This window comes from Pelophylax lessonae (genome assembly GCF_965119305.1).
Source record: "Pelophylax lessonae genome assembly, chromosome: 5".
NCBI classification, from domain to species: Eukaryota; Metazoa; Chordata; class Amphibia; order Anura; family Ranidae; genus Pelophylax; species Pelophylax lessonae.
Window position 1 is genome coordinate 35,152,323 of NC_138772.1, and position 26,540 is coordinate 35,178,862.

Sequence of the window (26,540 nt, forward strand, 5' to 3'; positions counted from 1 at the left end):
GATGGTTTGAACTCCTCATAATGATCACAGTAGGTGTACAGACCCAGGAACTCAGCACAGGGGTGGTGGCAACCCCTCATAATGGGCACAGCAGGTGAGCAGACCTGGGAACTCAGCACAGGGATGGTGGGAACCTCTCATAATGGGCATAGCAGGTGTACAGACCCGGGAACTCAGCACGGGGATGGTGGGAACCCCTCATAATGGGTACAGCAGATGTACAGTCCCGGGACTCATCAAGTACAGGGATGGTGGAAAAACCCCTCATAATGGGCACAGCAGGTGTACAGACCCGGGAACCCAGCACAGGGATAGTGGGGACCCCTCATAATGGGCACAGCAGATGTACAGACCCAGGAACTCAGCACGGTAATAGTGGGGACCCCCCATAATGGGCACAGCAGGTGAGCAGACCCAGGAACCCAGCACGGGGATGGTGGGAGCCCCTTCTTAACATCAGATGGTTTCGCTGTGCAGTACTGAAAATGGATTACAAATAATGCTTTTGAAGAACACCTAAAGCTAAGACATTTGGGTTTGAGCCATTAATTATCCTGAGTCGTATTCTAGAGATCACCAGCCTGTGACGTTCATAGTTAATAATTAAGAAGAATTTATAGCACATATCACCAGTCAGACATGAGAAAGTCTGAAACAAACATGCCGACACTACCCTTTCTTATCTATACCAACCCCAGAAAATCTACAATGTCTTTTATATTGAATTCCTGCTATAACCTATATAATGTTTCTGATGATGCAAATACATTTATCATAGTTAGTGTACAGTTATTACACATATCATGTGTCCACTATGTGCAACTTTTAGTTGTATACATTTTCCTGCACCTGAATTGTGTGTGCAGACAAGGATTGTTAGCAAATAATTAAATAATAAATAAATACGTAATAATAAATAAATAATAAATAAATAATAGATAAATAAATAAGTAATAATAAATAATAAATAAACAATAAATAAATAATAAATAAATAAATAAGTAATAATAAATAAATAAAGATTGTAAATAATCTGCATTTGGTTTAATGTCTAGTCTTCAATGTCTAGCCGCTACCCTAAGCTGTTCAGAACAAATTTTAAAAAAATGAAAAAATGAAAGCTGAACTCTCACAATTATTTGTATTGCATACTTACCTTGGTCCAGCTTGGCACAATGTAAGTAGGCCTATCTCATGCCTGATGAGCTGCTTGGGCAACTGACAATCACTGTAGTAGTTGGTGCTACAACACTAATAGGCAAAATCTTGAGAGTCCTGCATGAGAGGCTGCCTTTCTCCACACTGACCACCGGGGGGCACCTGCTTCACACTTCGCATTTATTTAAATTAGGGGTCTTCAAACTATGGCCCTCCAGTTGTTCAGGAACTACAATTCCCACCATGCCTTGCCATGTCTGTGAATGTCAGAGTTTTACAATACCTCATGGGATGTGTAGTTCTGCAACAGTTGGAGGGCCGTAGTTTGAGGAACCCTGATTTAAATGAATGCAAAGTCATCTGATTGGGCAAGGTTGGAGAAGAGGGCCGGTAATGTCACAAACGCCACTTCGTCCAATCAGAGAATGCCTTGTATTCATTAAAACACTACAAGGCCCTCAACAAATGGTGGTGGTGCAGAGAAAGCGCCCCCCCCCTGTGGTCAAAGTGCAGAGGGGAAGCCAATCAGTCATAAGACCACGAAGAATGTGGCTTTCACTGTAGTAGCGCTGACTTATCGTCAACTTCCATGGTGGTCCCTTTTTACTGTGTATAAGGTTTTATCGTCAGGATTTGTTACGTAGTTACATAGTTACATAGTAGGTGAGGTTGAATAAAGACAATAGTCCATCCAGTTCAACCTGTGTAGGTGTGTGTTGCTGTAATCATCTCACATAGCCCTGAATGTTCTGATCCTTGAGATGTAAGTCTAAGAGTCTTTTGAAAGCCACCATACTACCCGCAGAAACCACCTCTTGTGGTAGAGAATTCCACAATCTTGTTCTCAACCATCATAGATAGGAAATTCAAACTATGCTATACATTTCATTTTTTTTTCTTTTATTTTAGCACCCAACATGGATTCCATAGTCAAATCAGTATTTATTTTGCTTGTGGCTACCTCATTGTCTCTGGCCAAAGATGCCTCTCCAAAAGACAAAGCTACTCCAAGGCCTGATCGGCCTCAAACATTATCCAGAGGTAAGAACAGAACGAAGCAAAACTTATTAAAACACATAAAAAAGTTGTTCTGCAACTTCTCAGAGTTCAGGGCACTCCTCGTCACCCTGGGTGTGTCTTCTGTCCTTCACATCCTTGTTCCTGGTTCTTGTCTGTGTGTTTTTCCTAGTTGTGATTTACAATACTATGCTGATTACCTTAGGAGCACGGTGCCTGTTCTTTGCAAAGTTTGCCTTCATGTACAGCAAATATAAAACTAAAATGTCATTGTCTCATTATTATTTGTGTTCTTTCTATGCAGGGTGGGGTGACCAACTGGACTGGGTGCAGACCTATGAGGAAGCCTTATTCAAAGCCAAGACAGGGTCAGTCACAGGGCAATTCAATCTTTTGGTATTTAGAGGACCTAGGCTGCCATCTTGTGTTAGATTATAGTATTGCATTGAAACAAAAAGTCATCATTTCCATAGCAAATAAAACCCAGAATTAACCCCTAAGTGGAAGAAAAAACAGACTTTTGGCCAAAAATGGTGAACATAAATGTGCTACACAAATCATTTTGCTATTTTATTAGAATAAATATCTATTTTTTTATCATCAAATGTATATATATATATATATATATATATATATATATATATATATATATATATATATATTATCAATAAGGTATGACATTTACATTTTAATTTGCCATAGAAAATTATTTTTGCTCCTTTACTATCATGTCAATTCAGTCACAGGGCAGTTCAATCTTTTGGTATTTAGAGGACCTAGGCTGCCATCTTATGTTATATGATAGTATTGCATTGAAACAAAAAGTAATGATTTTCATAGCAAATAAAACGCAGAATTAACCCCTAAGTGGAAGAAAAAACTGACTTTTGGACAAAAAATGGGGAATATAAATTTGCTACAAAAGTCATTTTGCTATTTTATTAGAATAAATATCTATTTTTTATCATCAAATTTATTTTTTTTTTATCAATAAGATATGACATTTACATTTTAATTTGCCATAGAAAATTATTTTTGCTCCTTTACTATCATGTCAATTCAGTCACAGGGCTATTCAATCTATTGGTATTTAGAAGACGTAGGCTGCCATCTTGTGTTAGATTATAGTATTGCATTGAAACAAAAAGTCATGATTTCCATAGCAAATAAAACACAGAATTAACCCCTAAGTGGAAGAAAAAACAGACTTTTGGACAAAAAATGGGGAATATAAATTTGCAACACAAATCATTTTGCTATTTTATTAGAATAAATATCTATTTTTTATCATCAAATGTATATATATATATATATATATATATATATATATATATATATATATATTATCAATAAGGTATGACATTTACATTTTAATTTGCCACAGAAAATTATTTTTGCTCCTTTACTATCATGTCAATTCAGTCACAGGGCAGTTCAATCTTTTGGTATTTAGAGGACCTAGGCTGCCATCTTATGTTATATGATAGTATTGCATTGAAACAAAAAGTAATGATTTTCATAGCAAATAAAACGCAGAATTAACCCCTAAGTGGAAGAAAAAACTGACTTTTGGACAAAAAATGGGGAATATAAATTTGCTACAAAAGTCATTTTGCTATTTTATTAGAATAAATATCTATTTTTTATCATCAAATTTATTTTTTTTTTTATCAATAAGATATGACATTTACATTTTAATTTGCCATAGAAAATTATTTTTGCTCCTTTACTATCATGTCAATTCAGTCACAGGGCTATTCAATCTATTGGTATTTAGAAGACGTAGGCTGCCATCTTGTGTTAGATTATAGTATTGCATTGAAACAAAAAGTCATGATTTCCATAGCAAATAAAACACAGAATTAACCCCTAAGTGGAAGAAAAAACAGACTTTTGGACAAAAAATGGGGAATATAAATTTGCAACACAAATCATTTTGCTATTTTATTAGAATAAATATCTATTTTTTATCATCAAATGTATTTGTTTTTTATCAATAGATATGACATTTACATTTTAATTTGCCATAGAAAATTATTTTTGCTCCTCTACTATCATGTCAATTCAGTCACAGGGCAATTCAATCTATTGGTATTTAGAGGACCTAGGTTGCCATCTTGTGTTAGATTATAGTATTGCATTGAAACAAAAAGTCATTATTTCCATTGCAAATAAAACCCAGAATTAACCCCTAAGTGGAAGAAAAAAACAACTTTTGGACAAAAAATGGGGAATATAAATTTGCTACAAAAATCCTTTTGCTATTTTATTATAATAAATATCTATTTTTTTTATTATCAAATGTATTATTATTATTTTTTTTTTATCAATAAGGTATGACATTTCCATTTTAATTTGCCATAGAAAATTATTTTTGCTCCATTACTATCATGGCAATATCCAGGACTCCTCCTTAGATTTCTAGAGATGGATTTTCTGGCCTTCCCGGCAGTGTCTTTGGTTTACTGCCCTGCCAAAAAGACATTAATCTTTTTGGGATATACTGTCAGTAGTATTGCAGGGATAGAAAAATTGTGTCCATGATTATGTAATAGCAAAAAGACCTTCTCTTGAAAAACAAACAAAATATGGTGGAATTCAACATTTTTATGCTAATTTCCAGCAACTCTTTGCTGGGTCATGCAGTCTAATGCATTTACCAAGACATATGTTTTTCTTTTGTAATTTTTTCCTGTATACATGTATATCCTGTTGGGATGGATGTACCTTACCTATCTTTTTTCCTGTACTGATTGGTTCCCACTCAAGAAAATGTTACCTGGTAATGTAATATGTGCTGACTGTTTTTATTGCTCTGCTGAATTCCATGATTAAATAAAGAATAAAAAAAAAGAAAAAGAAAAAGAAAAGACCTTCCCATTTAAAACTTGGGGCAGAGAATCTGACATTCAGCAAATATTCTTAGCAAGTATATCTTCCAGGTCCTTTTTTTTTTAAATGGCAGCGATTGAGTGCCGGTTCACATATATGCAATACAGGAACCCTGCGAATCCACTGCGGGTTCCCGCATCGCACCTGATTCGCAGGCCATTCACACTGCCATATGCGAATCGCTGAATGTGTCAATACAATGTTAACGACACCCCCAGATCAGTTCGCATATCGCAATGAGAAATGTCAGTTCGGACATGAATCGGATCGCATAGGTGTGAACCACCATGTGATTCGATTCTGCTGCAGACCCAAAAAAAGGGTCCTGTGTGTGTTGTGTCCGAATGCGATGCAAATTCAGCCATACAATCTGCATGGCTGAATTGCATGGCACAGATATCGCATGGGATTTTCCAAGCAGTGCGCTCCAAATCACATGTGATGTCTGACATCCCACTAATGTGAACGGAGACTGATTCTCCATTCAGAGAATGGTTGTTAAAAGTCTCATCCACCGGGTTATAAATAGACTCCCCTTAAAGTTTAGGTAGCACAATGGCATAGCTAGTGTTAGTACCAACAGGGCAGATGCAGGTAAAATGCAAAATGCAATTTGATAAAAAATCCTTGCAAAATTTAAAATTGAAGAGATCAATTTTATTTTTATTTTTTTTTTTGCCATTTTAATGTTTATGTAAAGGAAAACATTCTACTTTTATCTTTGGATGGAGAAGGGAAGAATTCGACCTCCTGTAAACTTTTAATAACTGTCTGTGTCCTGGTTGGGTAGATTCATCCCTCTGTTGGTCTTGAAGGCCATTGTCACCGACATGGGAAAGGCCACTGACCACCAATGAGTGTGGGACTGTTTTGGGGAGGGGGTTTAAAGTACTGCTGGCCACCAATGATTGCAGGGTTGGGGGTAGGAGTTTTAAAATCCCACCCCACTGACCACCAATAATTGAGGCATCATTGAAAGGGCTGGGGGGGGGGGGGGCACTGAATACTAATGATTTGGAGAAGCTGATTTTAAGGAGCTTCTTTTGTATGTTACCATTTTCTAATGAAGGACTAATGACTCCTTTTTACACCCCATCACTATGACACCATTGGCTAGTATTGCATTGAAAATTACCAGTATAATGCATTCTTATATTATTTAAATACAATGTAAAACAATTCCAGCTTTTCACATGTTGTACGATATTATACACAATAATAACGGAACAATTATTCTAATTCTAGTACTTTGTATATCAATAAATATTTATGCAATGGGAATTGTTCTCGTTTTACAGAAACAAGCCTTTGATGGTGATTAACCACAGAGAAGACTGTCCACATTCACAAGGTAAGTAATATCTTTTCAATGATGAAAGCCTGTAAAATGGCCACATCCAATTCCAAACACTGAGTGAGAGAAATAGCTGATGAATTGGCATTTCTGATGTCAACAGGGTATTCTATTCAATCTCTGTCATCGTTCTTGCCTTGAGCCTGCATTAATCAATCTCAGTTCAATGCACCTTGTAAGCAAAGTATAATAAAGTATATTTTTCTGATAGACTTTGAAATGTTTGAGGACAATGAAAGTGCACTTGTCTCCATAGCAACCAACGCATTTTAGGTTCAAACCCTTCATCAGGGATGTATCAAAAGGAGATTGTGCGCGTTCATATTGTTTCTGTAGGAAAAGGATAAGGATAAATGTACACATACTGTAAAATCGCACATTACAGCAATAAACAGGAACAGAAACCATATGAACGCACACAATCTCCTTATGATACACCCCTGATGAAGCGTATGAACCTGAAACGTGTTGGGTACTATGGAGACAAGTTCACTTTCATTGTCCTCAAAAAACAAGATGTTTCATTTTATATGTATATGAATTGTGTGTGGGTTTTTTTTTTTTTTTTTTTTTTTATGTATATATTTTTTAGTATTTTTTGCATTTGTGTCTACAGTATATGACATGTTATCTATATTGTTAATGTGATTAATTAAATGTACAACTTTGTACTTTATTGGTGTCTTTATTGCCCCCTAAAGTCCCTAGTTATAGGGGGAGATCAGCTTTGTTTTGATCCTTTGGGATGTTGGCAATTAGACACTAGACTCTGTAATGGTGAGATACCACTATATTTGTCACTCAAGAAAAAGATCCTCCTCCTTTTTGGGCGATAAACTTTGCGCGATTCTTAAAGACGGTGTTTGCCACGCAAGAATCGCGGCAGAATCACATTTAATTTGGGGTGTCATTAAGGGATAATGGCGTCCTGAGTTGTGCAGCGAATTGCCACATGATTTGGAATCCGCCCAAGAAGATGCTCCTGCTCCTTTTTGGGTGACAAGCTTTGTGCATTTTGTAAAAGCACGCTTTGCCATGTTTGCCAAGCAACAATCGTGGAAGAATCGCGTTAAACGATAACAGCACCTAAAAACGTGTTGCGTGCTGTGCAGCGATTGTTACGCGATTTGGAATCGCAGGCAGAATCATGGCAATTCTGCCCTTGATTCCTAATTGCAAAGGAGCATTAGGTTTTTATTTATATATTTTTATTTCTAATTTTCCTTTTGCCACTTGATTTGGAATCGCAGGCAGAATCGTGGCAATTCCGCCCTTGATTCTTAATTGCAAAGGAGCATTAGGTTTGTATTTATATATGGAGCATTAGGTTTGTATTTATATTTTTTATTTCTAAATTTCCTTTTGCCACATGATTTGAAATCGCAGGCAGATTTGTGGCAATTCCACCCTTGATTCCTAATTGCATAGAAGCATTAGGTTTTTATTTATATATGGAGCATTAGATTTGTATTTAAATATATTTTTTTATACTTTTCCTTTTGCCACACGATTTTGAATCGCAGGCAGAATCATGGCAATTCTGCACTTGATTCCTAATTGCAAAGGAGCATTAGGTTTGTATTTATATATGGAGCATTAGGTTTGTATTTATATTTTTTATTTCTAATTTTCCGTTTGCCACATGATTTGGAATCGCAGTCAGAATCATGGCAATTCCGCCCTTGATTACTAATTGCGAAGGAGCATTAGGTTTTTATTTATATTTTTTATTTATATTTTTCTTTTTTATTTCTTTATTTTACATTTTTATTTATTTTTTCTATTTTATTTTTTTTTCATTTTTATATATTATTTTTTTCCTTTAGTTATTAATTCCTCTCTGTCTGTCTGTCTGTCTGTAACCCATTGGAGAGATTTGCCTCCACTTCCTTCACAATAGGAAGTGAGAACAGATCATTCCTTCCAGATGTACCTTTTACCAAGAATGGTGATAGCTGTAACATTTTGGATTCCCCATCAACGGGGTCACCAGGACAAGCAGAGGGGTTAATCTCTCCTATGGGGACACAGACAGCACTATATAGCCTAACGTGGGGCGGAGTGGTTAACCTTTTTGACGCTCCATCCCCAATTAAAGATATCCTTTAAGCCAACATTAGGCTATTTTTAGTAAGTTCGATTATTCCCCAAACAGCGATAATAAAAAAGGAATGCATTATACAGGATTTAATTAGAAATAGATGAGTGGTGCGCCACAGTGGAAGGAGCACAGAGTGCCTGGATCAGCACCGCCGTGTATAATGTTACAGAATGGTAATTAAATAATACATTGTACCTGACATAACATTGTAATCATTTTATGATCTGCAGCCCTGAAGAAAGCATTCGCTGAACACAAAGGAATCCAGAAATTAGCTGAAGAATTCATCCTCCTGAATGTCATTGTGAGTATGGGGGGACGTCAGATGTGTGTCTTCTTCTGTCTGTCCTGTAGAGGGGGTAAGAGCACGATTGGGAGCCCCAATAAAGTACAATTAAAGGGCCGGTCCCCCAAAATTATCATTGCAGTTTTTAGTAGATTGTTTCCCCTCTGAAACTGCATGTATATTTGTGGTGTGCAAGTAGAGGCGAAATCAAATGTTATTTGGCTAAATTCTCTCCAGGTCAAATTTTATCCTCTATATACATAATAAAATGAACTAGGAAAATATGGCTTTGTACCCAATAAATGGAGCTGAAAATCATCATAAAATAAGTATTTTCTATGATCATCAGCTCCATCTAGTGGCCATAATGTGGTATTTGCCTGATTCATTCTATTCTTAATGATGAACCTGGGGAACAAAATTGCCTAACAATATTTTTTCCCTGTTTGCACAGTATGAATGCAAATGCAGTTTTTTACTGGAGGAATAGCTCTGCAATATTTTTATATACACCCCATAGCGATGTGAATGAGCCCTAAGATCAGGGAAGACGAGGGCAGTCACAGACACAAGTGTCATTGTTTGGATTTGTGGCCATTGTTTGCAGGAATAAAGTTTCCTATTCATCCGGGTAGGTCAGTTACAATTCCCATGGGATGAGGTTGTAGCACCTCTGTTCCAGTCTCAGGGGTGTCAGCTATAGGGCAGTCTATTCTACTGATCAAACATTGATTGTTGCATTGTCCTTCCAAGGAAGGGGATTGAATAGCACCCAGCAGACTGTGATGAATTCTGGGTGATCTCCCACCTTGTATTAATAAAGTTGTAGTTTACCCTCCTTATATTTTGCCTTCCCTGGTTCCTCTCCATCCCCCTCTATGGGAATGTGGTTTTGGAAGATATAGAAAATGACAACAATGGCTGGTATAGAAAACCCAGACTTATTGTCACGGATGATTAATATCTGTCCATTGTGTTTCCTATAGTACGACCCCACAGACAAAAACCTGCTCCTGGATGGACAGTACGTGCCAAAGATTGTATTTGTTGGTGAGTTTTCTAGTTGTAGTACAATTGTAACATTGTAAAAAAAAAACCCTGTATTTTATCATTCTTTAATACTCATTTTTCAATAAAGCTTTTTTTGGAAAAAAAAAACCCTCATTGTGTTCCCCCATCCCCCGCAGGTGTCAAAATGGCCACCTTCCAGCTGTTGCGGAACTACAAGTCCCATGAGTCATTGCAAGGCTGACAGTTACAAGTGTGACTCCACCAGGTAGAGGCATGATGGGACTTGTAGTTCCGTAACAGCTGGAGGGCCGCCAGTTTGATGCAACACAGTCTTTGTTTACACTGTATTCTCTGTGCTGTGCTCCATTTACACTGCATGCTCTGTGCTATGCTGGGCTTTGTTTACACTGCATGCTCTGCACTGTGCTGGGCTTTGTTTACACTGCATGCTCTGCACTGTGCTGGGCTTTGTTTACACTGCATGCTCTGCACTGTGCTGGGCTTTGTTTACACTGCATGCTCTGCACTGCGCCAGTCTTTGTTTATCCTGCATGCCCTGCTCTGTGCTGAGCTTTGTTTACACTGCATTCTCTGTGCTGGGCTTTGTTTACACTGCATGCTCTCTGCTGTGCTTTGTTTACACTGCATACTCTGCGTTGTGCTGGGGTTTGTTTACACTGCATGCTCCCCAGTGTGCTGGGCTTTGTTTACACTGCACGCTCTTTGCTGTGCTTTGTTTACACTGCACGCTCTCCGCTGTGCTTTGTTTACACTGCATGTTCTCCGCTGTGCTGTGCTTTGTTTATACTGCATGCTCTATGCTGTGCTTTGTTTACACTGCATGCTCTGCGCTGTGCTGGGATTTGTTTACAAAGCATGCTCTGCGCTGTGCTTTATTTACACTGCATGCTCTGCACTGTGCTTGGATTTGTTTACAAAGCATGCTCTGCGCTGTGCTTTATTTACACTACATGCTCTGTACTGTGCTGGGCTTTGTTTACACTGAATGCTCTGCACTGCGCCAGTCTTTGTTTATCCTGCATGCCCTGCTCTGTGCTGAGCTTTATTTACTTTATTTAGCTTTATTTGCTTTATTTACACTGCATGCTCTGCGCTGTGCTTGGATTTGTTTACAAAGCATGCTCTGCGCTGTGCTTTATTTACACTACATGCTCTGCACTGTGCTGGGCTTTGTTTACACTGCATGCTCTGCACTGCGTGTACACTGCATGCTCTGTGCTGTGCTTTGTTTACACTGCACGCTCTGCTGTGCTTTGTTTACACTGCACGCTCTGTGCTGTGCTTTGTTTACACTGCATGCTCTGTGCTGTGCTTTGTTTACACTGCACGCTCTGCTGTGCTTTGTTTACCCTGAATGTTTTCCGCTATGCTTTGTTTACATTCAGTTTTCCACCACTACAAGCTTCATAGAGATGAACGGGAAAGTACAACTCGTCTCTCTCCTCTCTTTAGCCATTTCTCTACCGCTATACTGGGAAAGAAATAGAGGGAAGGCGGAAGTCTATTTCTGGGGCGACGTTTAAAAATGACGCACAAGCAGCTAGTGTGCCCATTAAAGCGGTATAAAACCCCAAGGCAAACATTTATTATATTGCAATTCTTGGGCTCCATTCACACCTGGGCGATTAGAATTGCAGCAAAACGTGGGATGCGTTTGCAATGCCATTATTTCTCAACTGCTCCCACTGACCACCAACAAAAGGGGGACACACTGATCACAGTGAGGGGGCACATGGGGGCATATGAACCTTAAAGGGGCACACTGACCACCAATGTTATGAGGGGGGGGGGGGTGCATTGATATATTGGCCAAAAATAGTGTTATCAGCCTTTTGCCAATAGAAAAAGAAAAAAAAGGTGCAGATAATGGCATGCTGCATCCTTTTGACTTCAATGCAAAAACGCCCCCTATTGACTTCAATGCAAAATTGCGTCCCATTGACTACAATGTAAAATCACGTCCCGTTGACTTCAATGCAACAACGCCCCCTATTGACTTCAATGCAAAATTACACTATCTTGACTTCAATGAAAAATCGCATCCCTATTGATTTCAATACAAAAACGCCCCCTATTGACTTCAATACAAAAACGCCCCCTATTGACTTCAATGCAAAATCGCATCCCATTGACTTCAATACAAAAACGTCAGCCACATTAATTATATATTTAAAAAAAAATGGTTTTAAAAAAACTGTCAATTTCGGTTTTGGTTTCTGGCCAAGTGCATCCTAAATTTTCCGTCTCAGCACCGGAATTTTAATTTTAATGCACCACTACTTTATATGTTTAAAAAATTATATAAAACTTATTTGGATACAGTGTTGCACGACATAGTAATTGTCAATCTCACTATCGCAGCACTGAAAAGTGTAAATAACCCGGTGTGTTATTGTGTGTATGTTTTTTTTTTTTTTTTGTGCATTCACCTGCATTGCATTAAGTCAGCCTATTAAAATGGTAGTGCATTAACGTGTGTTGTGGTGCACTACTACACATATGCGTTGGAGATGTGTTGCCTTGGGGTGTCATTCAAAATAAATTGCACTGCACTAATGCACATAACATGTGTTGCAGTAACAAACTATGAAATCAGTGAAACAATCAAGGTACACAATATGCACATGAGTTCTAATCATTGAATATCTTACCATGGTGCAATAGATATGTAAGATCCCAGGCACAGCATCCAAACATTGCTGGAAATGGTTTTACATTGTTCTCAGTTCCCTTTATTATGATTTCTTCCATCCTAGCATGAGACTTCTTGTATTATAATAACTTGTTTTTGTATCTTTTGTGTTCTCCAGATCCCTCCCTTGTTGTCAGAGCTGATATTCCCGGGAAATATTCCAACCACCGCTACACCTACGAGCCTGAAGACATCGAACTGAGTAAGTGGAAAAGGGGTCCTTGCCCTTCCTGGTCTCCTCCATGGAAAGACATGTGGTTGGGGGTGGGGGGTTAGTTGGTAATGAAAAAGTTGTAATGTTATTTTTGGCGGAGTATTTTGACCACTTTCTGTTTCAGTTCTTTTTTTAATCTATAAAGTGGTTCTATGGCAGAGGGTCTCCAACTTTCTAAATAAGGGGCCAGTTTATTGTCCTTCTGACTTTAGGGGGGCCAGGCTGTGGCCAGTAGGAAGGAAGATTTTCCTTTCATCAGTGGGAGTAAACATCTCCATATTTGGTATTAGGGTAGGAATAGTGCCCCATCGTTGGTATCAGTGGGAGGAATAGTGCCCCATTGTTGGTATCATTGGGAGGAATAGTGATCCATTGTTGGTGTCATTGGGAGGAATAGTGCCCCATCATTGGTATCATTGGGAGGAATAGTACCCCATCGTTGGTATCAGTTGGCAGAATAGTGTCTAGTACAATTGGGAGAAATAGTGCCCCATTGTTGGTATAATTGGGAGGAATAGTGCCCCATTGTTGGTATAATTGGGAGGAATAGTGCCCCATTGTTGGTATCATTGGGAGGAATAGGGCCCCATCGTTGGTATCATTGGGAGGAATAGGGCCCCATCGTTGGTATCATTGGGAGGAATAGGGCCCCATCGTTGGTATCATTGGGAGGAATAGTGCCCCATCTTTGATATCAGTTTGCAGAATAGTGTCTAGTATCTTTGGGAGAAATAGAGCCCCATAGTTGGTATCATTAGGAGGAATAGTGCCCCATTGTTGGTATAATTGGGAGGAATAGTGGCCCATTGTTGGTATAATTGGGAGGAATAGTGCCCCATCGTTGGTATCAGTTGGCAGAATAGTGTCTAGTATAATTAGGAGAAATAGTGCCCCATTGTTGGTATAATTGGGAGGAATAGTGCCCCATTGTTGGTATTATTGGGAGGAATAGTGCCCCATTGTTGGTATTATTGGGAGGAATAGTGCCCCATTGTTGGTATTATTGGGAGGAATAGTGCCCCATTGTTGGTATTATTGGGAGGAATAGTGCCCCATCGTTGGCATCATTGGGAGGAATAGTGCCCCATCGTTGGTATCATTGGGAGGAATAGTGCCCCATCTTTGATATCAGTTGGCAGGATAGTGTCAAGTATCTTTGGGAGGAATAGAGCCCCATCGTTGGTATTATTGGGAGTAATAATGCCCCATCTTTGATATCATTTGGCAGAATAGTGTCTAGTATCATTGGGAGGAATAGTGCCCCATTGTTGGTATGATTGGGAGGAATAGTGGCCCATTGTTGGTATGATTGGGAGGAATAGTGGCCCATTGTTGGTATCATTGAGAGGAATAGTGGCCCATCGTTGGTATCAATGAGAGGAATAGTGCCCCATTGTTGGTATAATTGGGAGGAATAGTGCCCCATTGTTGGTATAATTGGGAGGAATAGTGCCCCATTGTTGGTATAATTGGGAGGAATAGGGCCCCATCGTTGGTATAATTGGGAGGAATAGGGCCCCATCGTTGGTATCATTGGGAGGAATAGTGCCCCATCTTTGATATCAGTTGGCAGAATAGTGTCTAGTATCTTTGGGAGAAATAGAGCCCCATAGTTGGTATCATTAGGAGGAATAGTGCCCCATTGTTGGTATAATTGGGAGGAATAGTGGCCCATTGTTGGTATAATTGGGAGGAATAGTGCCCCATCGTTGGTATCAGTTGGCAGAATAGTGTCTAGTATAATTAGGAGAAATAGTGCCCCATTGTTGGTATAATTGGGAGGAATAGTGCCCCATTGTTGGTATTATTGGGAGGAATAGTGCCCCATTGTTGGTATTATTAGGAGGAATAGTGCCCCATCATTGGTATCATTGGGAGGAATAGTGCCCCATCGTTGGTATCATTGGGAGGAATAGTGCCCCATCGTTAGTATCATTGGGAGGAATAGTGCCCCATCTTTGATATCAGTTGGCAGAATAGTGTCTAGTATCATTGGGAGGAATAGAGCCCCATCGTTGGTATCATTGAGAGGAATAGTGACCCATTGTTGGCACCAATGAAAGAAATAGTGCCCCAAGGGCTGGATAAAGACAAGCAAAGGGCCACATCTAACCCCCAGGCTGCAGTTTGATGACCACTGACCTATATCATAGAGACTTTAGCAGTAAAATAGTTACACCTTGGTTCCCAGCTCCGCCCACCTACTATCATAGAAGGGTGCACTCACAGGCTGTTCACTTCATTTGGGAACTTTACTGGGAAGATCTGACAGCTGCAAAGCTTAAGAGGTATAGAAAACCACTGGGCCAATTGGTTAGCCATGGTCCACCCAGAACTTGGTTATCACTTTATAGTGGACTGATCCTTGAAGTTTTTATTTGTTTGTTATTTCACAATATTAATTACGACTCCTTTCTATTTTCAGTTTATGAGAACATGAAGAAGGCCAAGATCCTCCTGAAGACCGAGCTGTAGAGACCTCTCCTCTACGTTTTATAGATAGAATAAATGTTCATATTATGGATGTGTCAGTAATAATGTATTTAATTTCACAGCTAACCTGAAGATTTCATGACTTAGGATGGGAGACTATTGTTTTTCAGTTGTGTTCATGTTTTCTTGACCTTTTTTTAAATAAATCAACCCGGGTTATTTAAGTGTTTGTGATATCTTGTGTGTGTTTTCATGGTTTCATAAGTGACTGAGGCTCCATTCACACTTTGTGTCCAGAGTCGCATGACAAATCGCGGGCCTATGTATTTCAATGGAAGCCCTCAAATCTTTCCAAAAATGACAAGTCACAGCGACCTTAAAAAAGGTTCCTGCAATACTTTGATGCGACTTGAGTGCCACAGACTGCAATGGAAACTCTCAAAAGTCACATCTTAACCACTTCCGAACCGCCCGCAGCAGTTTTACGTTGGTGCTTTGATGTCAAATATCGGGGTTATGGCAGCAAACAGCTGTCATAACCCCGGTATTTTCTTACTGGGCAAGCAGTCCTCTTTCACATAAAAGTGGTCCTTTTTATAATAAGCTTATAGTGGTCCAGAGTGAAGTTTGAGCTCTCTGCCCTCATTTTTCTTACAGCTCAGACAAGCTTTAAAACCGGCATGTACAACACACGGCCCAGAACCGCAGGCAACGCGGCCCACCGGCCACGGAACTCCAGACCAGAGGTGGGCTGGGTTGCCTGGGGGAAAAATTGCCACCCTAATTTATATTCAAAATGGCCAGTGGTTGCCCGCTGTCGTTTTCTTTTTTATTTGGAGGAAGTCAGGCCAGGGGCACAGCGGCCAACTATTGTATTCCATGCATGTAGTCCATGCGTGCTCAAGCTCGAACTGAGTGGAGAACTTAGAGCAGCGCATCTAGCAAACTACAACTCCCGGATGCAGAGGAAGGGCACGCCAGGGAGTCAGGATGCATGTGACTTGTACGGGCTGCTGGCTGCAACTGTCTTTGACCCCAGGACAGGAGCAGCAACCCCCCCCCCCCGAGGACTGCAGGAGGCCGTGAAAGTACCTGGAACTGAGCTGGCAGCTGCCATCACTGATGTGAGAGACCCTTTACATCCCCAGCTGACCCCTATGATCATCCCATCTACCCCCCCCCCCCCATTTACCCTGCCCCAGTGCCCACCCAGTAAACTCAAAATAGCCCTCAAAACTGTGGGTCCCGCTGGGAGCTGTCCACAAGCTGTGGGTCCAGGTGGCCGCTAGCCACGGCCTGTTGGCCACTGCCCTGTGGGTCCTGCTGGAAGCTGGCTATGGCCTGTGGGCCAGCAGGACCCACAGTAGGCCATGGCCCACGGGTCCTGCTGGCCATGGCCTGTGAATCACAGGTCATAGCAGGACCATCTGATCAGTGACCAGCAGGACCCACAGGTGGATGACCAACAAGACCCACAGGTCAGTGGCCAGCAAGACCCACAGGCCATGGCTAGCGGCCAACTGGACGCACAGGTCAGTGACCAGCAAGACCCAGACTCAGTGGCCAGCAGGACCCAAAGGTCATAGCCAGCGACCAGCAAGACCCACAGGTCTGCGGCCAGCTGCCAGCTGGGCCCACGGGCTGTGGGTCCAGCTGAGAGATGGCCGCGGACTTTTGGGTCCTGCTGGCCATGCTCTGTTTCTTCTGGAAGCTGACCATGGCCTGTGGGACCTATTGGCCACTAGCCTAGGGTGACCAAATGTCCCTAATTTTGTCCTGGCTCCTATGATAGACAGCACACTGGTCATAGGAGCCAGTCCAGGAGGCAGGACTTTGTATGGAGGTGGCTGTACCAGGTAAGCGGGAGATCTTCGCTCTGTATAATCTGGCAGCTATCCTCTCTCTAATCCCCATGCACTGAACAGGCTGCATTTATGGACACTGGTGATTCTGAGCTTATGGGCACTGATGAGGCTGCATTGATGGGCACTGATCAGGCTGCATTGATGGGCCAGCACTACCTGCCAGCAGTAACCACTAGCAGTACCCCCCAGCATTACCCGCCATTTGTAACCATCAGCAGTCTGCAAAATAAGCCCTAAACCTTGTGGACAGCCTTCCCAGAAGAGTTGAAACTGTTATAGCTGCAAAGGGTGGGCTAACTAAATATTGAACCCTACGGACTAAGACTGGGATGCCATTAAAGTTCATGTGAGTATAAAGGCAAGCATCCCAGATCCCAATACGTTTGACAATATAGTGTATGTCGGTACCAAGCAATGATGTAGAGATCATGGCTTTGTTGGGCCATACCATCTCTTGCAGGACTTCTTATGTTTCCTTTTTGCTAAAGATAGTTCTTTATGCCTCTTTCATTGCCCTTCTGCAGCATTAATTTGGGACTGATCAGGCTCCTCCCCAATGGCATTTCATGAATACACATATATATATATATATATATATATAGTGCTACCCCTGCAGGAGACGCTTAGTAATTTGGATTTTCAGCCTCAACTCCAAAGATGACTACACACACACACACACACACACACACACACACACACACACACTTATAAGAACACGAGTATAGACACCTTTAACACAGCTGTGAATTAGCACCAGGAAATAGACACAAGACTGTTTGGTGCTAAATGAACTCAATGTATTGGTACAAGTTAGAATAAATGGTGAATTGAGCCTAAATAAGCATACAGAAGGCAGGTTCATGCACACTTCACTAGACAGTATGTAAGTACTATGCCAAGGTAATTTAAAGTTCTGTACCACTAGACTGGAATCTACACATAAATCAGCAATGAACATTGCATATAAGCAATTAAAGGCAGTATGAATAGTAATACTATAACTAGTCCAGAGTAAGGTGACCAGGTTTTTAAAATTCAATCAGGGGACATATTTTGTTTTTACTAGAAACGGTGGCGATCAGAGACTTAGAGCGGGACTGTAATATTGCGGCAGACAAATTGGACACTACGGGACACTTTGTGGGAACCAGTGACACTAATACAGTGATTAGCGCTAAAGATATGGTAATGTACGAATGACACTGGCTGGAAAGGGGTTAACATAAACAATCAAAGGGTTAGATGTGTGCCAAACAAGCGTTTTCTCACTGTGTGGGAGGACACAGCAACAGAATCTTCCTAGCCATTGAGTTATGCTGCCCCCTACAGGAGTAGGACACTAGGCAGGCCTATGGGGCAATCCCAGGGGCTATACTCCCACACTCTGCTCTAGGGATTCAGTTTTTTTGCAAGCAGTGTCAGAACAAAAATAACCCAACTCAATAGAAAGGTGGGTGCTGTATCCATCGATAAACATCAGAGTAAAAGATTTTATGGTAAGACAAAAATCCAATTTTCTCTTTTGTTCATTGACAAGACACAGCTCCAGAATCTTCTTAACCATTGGGATGTGCCAAAGCAGTGTTAAACATGAGGGGTGGGAAAAACACAGCAGAAAGAAATCCCAAAAGGCTAAACCTAGCCAACCAGGTAACATGGAGCTCAACCACAAACAACTGGAGCTCACTTGAAAACAATACACCCTCACAGGAGGACCAGGTACTTTCAAGTGCCCTGCAAAACCTTGCAGCCAAAAGTAGCATCGACAGATGCCAGTACATAAACTTTATAAAATTTTGTGAAAGAGTGCACAGACGACCAGACTGCCGTCTTGCAAACCTGTATCACTGACATCTGATGGCGGAAAGCCCAAGGGGCACTAAAGCACCCTACGTAGAAAGCGCCTTAACAGGGAACGGAGAAAGCTGACCCTTGATTGAATAGGCCTGCACCACCGTCTATCTTGTCCATCTGGTCGCGGCAGACATAACCAACCCTTTGAGGTCCATCCTTAAGGACAATTAGTCGGGCAAATTTCCTAAACGACTTGGTTGCCACAATGTACACCCTGAGCGCCCGACCAACATTCAGAGAGTGCAAGGCAAACGCCCAAGGATGTTTAGGCTTAGGACACAGGGAAGGTAACAATGTCTTCATTCAGATGAAAACCAGAAACAACCCAAGAAAGGAATGCAGAATGTATGCATGCAGAAGTAATAGCCACCAAGAAGGCTACCTTCTGGGACAACATAGGCAGAAGGAGCAAATATTTGTGAAAGGCAGTTCTTGGAGAACCAACAGCACCAAATTGAGATCCCACACAGTCAACGGAGACCATACTGGGGGAGCCAAGTGGCGAACCCCCTGAATAAAGGCGCAAATCAAAGAATGCATAACAAAAAGGACAGTAAAAAAGACCGCCAAGACTGAAAACCTGGCCCTTGACGATACTCAAAGCCAGGCGCTGCTCAACACCTCGGAGGTATGCCAAAATCTGAGCCACCGAAAGGGAACAGGGATGACCCCCAAGAAACTCACACCACACAATGTAAGTCTTCCAGGCGCAATGGTGAATCTTCCTAGGGGTAGATTTTCTAGCCTACCAGCGTGGGAATAACCATTTCAGACAACCCTCTATCCTACAGCACCTGGCTTTCAACAGCCAAGCCGTTAAAGCCAGTGACTGTAAAGCAGGATGGAAGATTGGCCCTTGGGTCAATAGATCGTCTCTGTGAGGAAGTCTCCAAGGGGCACCAGCAATTGGTGTACCAAGACCGATGAGGTGGACTGCCCGCCGTAACGCGGACGCGCAGGCAGGGTACCCCCTCTCACACAATAATGGCGACAAGACTGTCACTAAAAATGAAGCGCCCCCACAGCGCTGACTGGATCAAGGGAGGTGCCAAGCTGACCATATGGCCCAGCAGGCCGCAAGCCGCAGCCTAAATTTTTGTGGGGGCCCAGCCACAAATAGCAGGGATCCTCAGTCCGGCAGATGCCTAAGGGGGGAGTTGGGGGCTTCAGCTGGACAGACTGAGGCCACCCCCCAACTGCAGCATGCAACTTGTCCGTGGCCTCAATTTTGAGGGTGCCCCCCCCCCCCACCAGGACGCGAGCTTCAGCGAATCCGACCACCCAGGGCAGCAGAGGGAAAGGCGAATGCCCACACAGCAGGCAATGGCTTCAGCCATCCTCACAGGGGCCGCCTCACATAGGTTCTGCCGAGTAGGCCACAAAGCGGTGGCCATTTTTTTTAGGCCAGATTTGGCCGTGTGAGGTGCGTATCCACGGATGGTAAAACATCTGCTCTCCCAGCCCAACAACCGTCAGAGGGAGCCCTGAGGACATCACTGCCCCAGTCACCAACCCCCAGGATGGCAGGGAACCCTGCTCAACTCCCCATTGCACCCCAGGAAAAACCCAGTCAGTGACCATTTGGAGGGGCTGGGGGGAAGGGAAGGGAACCTGGAGGTCCAACCATCCCAGGGAGGGGTCCACGTCCACCCCAAAAGACCACCAGGGAGAGGGGGGACACTACTTACCACACTATGGAACCAGGTGGGCACCGCCACCACACCATGGGAATGGGGGTTCTGCGGGCCAAGAGGCACGCTGTGACTCCCGCCGGGACCAGATCTATGCACCCTCGCAGGACATTTAACTTGCAGGCCAGCCCCCGTCCACTGTCACGGCTACCTAGCGCTCAGCTGAGGTCTGCAAGCGCTCGCTGGCCTGACTGGGGAGACCTAAAGGATCTAGAATATCCAGTCTGTCTCCCAGTGCAGCAGGTGATTGTAGTTCTCACAGAAACAGAAAATAATGAGGAAAAATTTCAATTAAAAAAAGAAAAAATGCTAGGACCAGAGGTTTCAGCAAGGAAGTAGGTTCCCACTCCTGACTAGGCATAAAAAAACTGAATGCCTATAGCAGAGTGTGGGAGTATATCCCCTGGGACTGCCCCATAGGCATGGAAAAGCTTTTTCCTGCCTAGTGTCCTACTCCTGTATGGGGGCAGCATAACCCAATGGTTAAGAAGATTCTGGAGCGGTGTCCGTCACTGAACGAAATAGAAGAGAGAAAATATCCGGTAAAACAGCAGTTGTGTGGACAAAAATGCCTTGTTGATGTCGGACTAGTTTAAAATGATAAAAAAGCAACAGTGACCAAAAATTTGTGCTATATAAGCAGTAAAACAACTAAACATAGTTTAAAGTTGTCGAGTTTTCATAAGTAATGTTTTTTTTTTTTTTTTTTTATCTTTTTTTTTATTATATACCAGCTAGAAGACAGTTAGAAATAAAGAGACTTCACAAGCTCAGTTGTTTTAAATTTTTATCAATCATTTTGCAGTGCAAATTGAGATCAGTCTGTATTCACAGCATTAAAACAAGAGAGGGAAAAAAGCACAACATAAGATGTACAGGAATACGCCCAAACAAAAAAATTAAACAAAAAAACAAATATCAGTGAATAAAACCATATACAAGATATTACCAGCAGACTACAGAAGAGGGAGGCTGCCATCAGCAGATTATTAAAGTGAACCTGTCACCAATGAATATGACCAATAATTGATTTGTCTTTTTTTTTTTTTTAATTGTATGTAATTTTATGCACAGAGTAGCTGGTGACAGGGTCTCTTTGAATATCTAGGTACAAAGGGTAAAGGGACGTGGCAATCTACAGCATCCAATCTGAATGCTTTTAATTTCTGCGGCTGAAGAATGACTTTGAATTGGTTGCTGTGGAATACGCCACACCCACTCTTTTTTGTACAATTAATAAATAAAAACAGCTACTATGGTTTTAAAAGGATAGCTAGAGTTGCTGATCAGAGAAGGTTGGTCCACTGTTCTATGCAGTGCTTTAAGTGGGCCGGTATGCACTGGTACTCAGTACCGCCACTTCCAAATATGGCTCTTGATCATACCGCCACCTCACCGTGCGCCTTAGCATACCAGTACGCTCATTTTAGACATCTGCGCACTCAAATGCCCCCCCAAGAATATTTCCCACTCCAGAGCCAGACCAGTCACCACCAGTGAGTCCCTCTGCTCCGGAGTCCCAGCCCAGGCCAGAGGGGGTGCTCTGTGGGGACCCTGATGTGGGGTGGGGGGGGGGCGACAAAATGTATAGGCTATAATAGAGTACCGGCATCTCTTTTGGGCCACTTAAAGCACTGGTTCTATGTCTCTTGCAGAAATAAATTACTGATTGGAAAACACAATGTTCCCTTGGTTTCATAAAAGGCCTATGGGCATAGGGTGGTGGTAGAAGAGACTGCAATAAAGTTCTGAATCTGCCACCCCTGCAAAGCTACAAGGGACATAGTAAAAGCTTGTCCCTGGTCAAGCCAAAGTCAGTTATGGCTGCTTATATCAACATTTACACAAAATCTTGCCAATGGGACATGCAGTATATGTGAGCTGCCATTGTAATCTCCTCCAAAAAATGCTGTTTGGCCGGCTGTCGTGCAAGTCCAATGGCTTCAACATGCACTGAACTGGAATAGGTTCTGAATTCACTCAGACTTTTCTCTGCTTACTTGTTCTAGGACAGTCACTTAAAACAAATGTATGCAAAAGACAGCCTGAACAAAATACATGTGGCTAGCTATTGCTTAAAGTATCATTAAACCCACAACATTAAAAAGTATTATTAAATGGTGTATTACATGCTGTTCATGCTCACTCGTCACCATGGGATTCATTTGCTATATTCTGCAAAACAAAAACCTGGTTGATCCTGCTGTTCTCTGTCTCCCCTTTCAGTTCATGTCCCTACTGCAGTTAGGGATTTTGCAGGGCAGTGTTGGCAGCTCTGCACATGCTCCGTTTTCATTGTATTTCCTACCCTTAGCATTTCCTCCCCATCACATCTGAGCAGTCCATGTGACTATAGAGTCACACACATGTGGGCGTATACACAGTGGTAAACGACAGCCCTACTCCCTCCCTTCTCCTTCATGCCCACTAACCAGCTAAACACAATAGGGGTGGGATATTGATTGATGTAGGCTTCACCTTCCCCGTTAGTCTTAAGCCTCGTACACATGATCAGATTATCGAACAATCTTTCGTCCGATTTTTGTTGCATGCTAGTCTCATATCGAAAGTGAAGAGGTTACTTTCATACGAAAATTCTCGTACGACAGAATTCAACTTCAGAAGTGATGTCATGTGTCGAATTGTTTTGTATGTGTTCTTTCGTTTCTGAGCATGCCTAGTCTTGCTCTTACGATTTTTCTCAGACGAATACTGTACTAATTAAATGAAAATCGGACGTTGTGTTGATGTACTATAAAAATTTTATAGCCTGCACATCCCGATTTTGTCGTCCGAAAATTCGTAATCGGCTATCAAAAGATCCATACTAACGATCTGAAAATTGGCAGATCGTTCGTCAGACGAAAACTTTACTTACAATTTTCGGATCGTGTGCACGGGCCTTAAGACGCATGCTGGAGGGGCGTAACACAGCATGTGACCGGCATAAATCTACCCACTATTTTATTACAAAAAAATAATAAAGATTTAATTTCAAATATATATTTGTATGACAATTTAAAACCGTTTATTGATATTAATTATTTTTCCTCTGTATTCCAAAGGTTTTTATTTTATTTTGAACAAGGGATCAGTAGGAGAAGACTAGAAGCTCCTCCTGCCACTGTTTCCCTGCAGACAGGCAGGAAAAGATACAGATATTAATTAGGAAAAAAAGGTATTTCGAATTTTTTTTTTTTTTTTTTATATAATTACAGTGCCATCATCCACCTACATAAAGAGAAGGAATAATGAGAATTAAACAGTGTGTATTTAAGATCACTTTAAGCTCTTAGAAAGACATCAACCAATGGCTGTCCCATGTATTCTTTCAGGTACGTTCACAATGAACGTGGGTTTGAAATTGTGCGAGTTCAGCTGAACTCCCACAATTTCAAACCTGCATTTCAGTGAGAGTTCGGGGACGATTTGAAAGACATCTGTGCGAGTTCATGCACAGAGATCTATTGATATTGCCCCTGAAGTCGCCAGTACTTTTGGAAATCAGTGCAGCGCCGCAAAATTAGCGTCACACCGATTGAGACAGCCGGCAATAGGCTGATATTTGGCCTGCGATTTGACATGTCAATTCGCGCCAATGTGAACGAAGGCTTAGAGTAGCTCCAAACCCAGAGGCTCCTAAAATTTGAGCACTTTGACAAGTGGGATTGTTGGAATATATTAAGAACAGCGTCTAGCGAATAATCACAAATGAGCTGCATTTATCAACAATGGAAATGCTCGTCAACTCATTAAATCGCATGGTTTACTCTGCAATGATGTGCATAATACAAGAACAATGTGTGCGGTTTGGGGGAGAAAAAAAAAAAAAGAAGTTAAACACATCAGCAAAAAGCACTTCAGACAGAAGGGCATATAAAAGGATTTCTATATCCACCATTCTCAAAGTACTGTGGCACGCTAAAGTTGCTCCAGAGGTTGCCAGGGTTTCCTTAAGCTCTGGCTGATAAACCTCCTATCTAAATGAGACTTACATAGTTCCAGAGCTACACCCCTTGGCGAAACCAGCCAACCAAATCAATGATCTTTTTAGCCATCAATAGGGGGGGCATTCTGACCACCACTATAAGCTGAGCATTCTTCCCACTGACCACTAATGTAAGGGGCATTTTACCCATTGACCCCAGATGAATTGGTTTCAGTAAGGGTTCCCCAAGACCTGAAAAATTTAGGAGTTTCTCTGGGGTAAAAGAGTTGCGAAATGTTGCATGTTAACCAAAACTCTTAGCCCCCATTCACACTACCGCGACTTGTCAGGCGACTTGTCAGCCTGACAAGTCGCGGTCCCTCGCGGTCCATTGACTGCTACAGGACCCGTTCTAATAGGAGCGACACAAGTCCCTCCGACTTAGAAAAAGGGTCCTGTACTACTTCGGGGCGACCTCGGAGCGACTTGCATAGACATTATATGAAGTCCGAGCAAGTCGCGCCGAAGTCGCGGTGCACGGGACTTCACAAGTCGCCCCCGAAGTAGTACAGAGTCGTGCCGCGCTAGTGCGAATGGGCTCTTAACATAAAGCAGATTTACCTCTTCAAATTTAAAAGAGCAACAGAGGCCTCAGTGTGACAGTACTCGCTGTGGCTGTTGTAGGCACAATGTAGTTTGATCCAGATAATGACCCCCCCCCCCTTCTGAGAGACGGTTGAGGCAATTATTTAATTTGCAGTGCAGGCATCTTCTTAGAATAGGAAAATAATAATAATTATGATTTTATAAAACACTTTATGGCCAACAATTGTACAACACCTGCCTATCACATCTATATGAGCTTTTTGGATATCCCATTTCAAAACCATGGGCATTAATATGGAGTTGTGCCCTTAGTAACTAGAACAGCCTCCACTCTTTTGGAAAGGATTCACACAAGATTTTTGAGTGAGTCTGTGTGAATTTCTTACTAATAAGCCTCATTGACATTTTTGAGGTCAGGTACTGGTGTTGGATGAGAAGAAATGGCCTCATAATTGGAGTTCCACTTTATCCCAAAGGTATTTAAAGTAGGGTTGCTGTGTCAGGGCTCAAGGACACTAGAGTTCCTCCACACCAAACTGATCAATAATTTGGAAGGATGTCCACAAATTGTTGGCCTTATATTGTAGGTTTACTTGAGGGTCACAATTGGAGTTCTTCAATAATGACATCAGAGGGCTCTCCATGGTCAGTGGTGGATAATAGAACTGAAAATGAAACAAGGGCGATTACAACTTTTTTCAATGTTCCTATACTCTCTCACTCAAACATTATTAAGTCAATACAGGTAGGACTCACCCGAATACACAAGTTGTAAAAATCTGCTACGGATCAGAAGGCGGTTTCTCTTTACAGATAGAACAAGTGCACGCAAGTATCACTACCCTTCAGTATAACCCATAATTCAAACAGACAATAAGAAGAAACCTCAATTTTCAAGATTAAAAAATTCCAAGTGTTGGAACAGATTTTATGGTACCAGAGAGTAACACGTAGTCATTACCAAAAAAGGGTGCTGTAAAGAAATGCATCTTTTCCCAGAAACAAATTTGCTTTCTGTAACAAAAGAAAAAACAATAGCTGGCAAGTGAAACTGTCTCATCAACTCAAACAAAAAAATGCATATAGGACAATGTTAAGTGCAGCAGTTACTCCAATGTTCAGGTACTGGGCACCTGTGGGGAGACTGGCACCATCAATACTGCCTCATGGTGCTCCAAGCCACTGATTGGAGACCACTTTAATGAAGAAATGCATTTGGATTTACTAGAATAAGGTTTAAAGAGGTTCTGCAGATAAACGTTAAGACATATTTCTTCAACAGAGAGGAGTTTACACCCTACAGCTCATAAACTTCTATGAAATTCAAGGATTGTGCAAAATCTAAGCCCTTATAATAAAACAGTGGTCTTAAAACTGCAGCCCGCAAGCTGGATACAGCCCTTTGCTTGCCCACATC

At 41.7% G+C, this 26,540-nt stretch overlaps 1 protein-coding gene across 1 annotated transcript in view; it reads left to right on the top strand.

Annotated features, from left to right (window-relative positions):
* The window catches only part of LOC309556418 (uncharacterized protein), a gene marked incomplete at its 3' end in the record, with an annotated part of 185,571 nt that extends 170,350 nt beyond the window's left edge, over window positions 1–15,221 (top strand). The window contains exons 10-16 of the mRNA XM_082258884.1: window positions 2,068–2,199; window positions 2,480–2,543; window positions 6,366–6,418; window positions 8,753–8,826; window positions 9,795–9,858; window positions 12,651–12,734; window positions 15,172–15,221. Coding sequence (XP_082115010.1) covers window positions 2,068–2,199; window positions 2,480–2,543; window positions 6,366–6,418; window positions 8,753–8,826; window positions 9,795–9,858; window positions 12,651–12,734; window positions 15,172–15,221 — 521 coding nt within the window. The remainder of the gene's footprint in view (window positions 1–2,067; window positions 2,200–2,479; window positions 2,544–6,365; window positions 6,419–8,752; window positions 8,827–9,794; window positions 9,859–12,650; window positions 12,735–15,171) is intronic.
* Window positions 15,222–26,540: the final 11,319 nt, after the last annotated feature.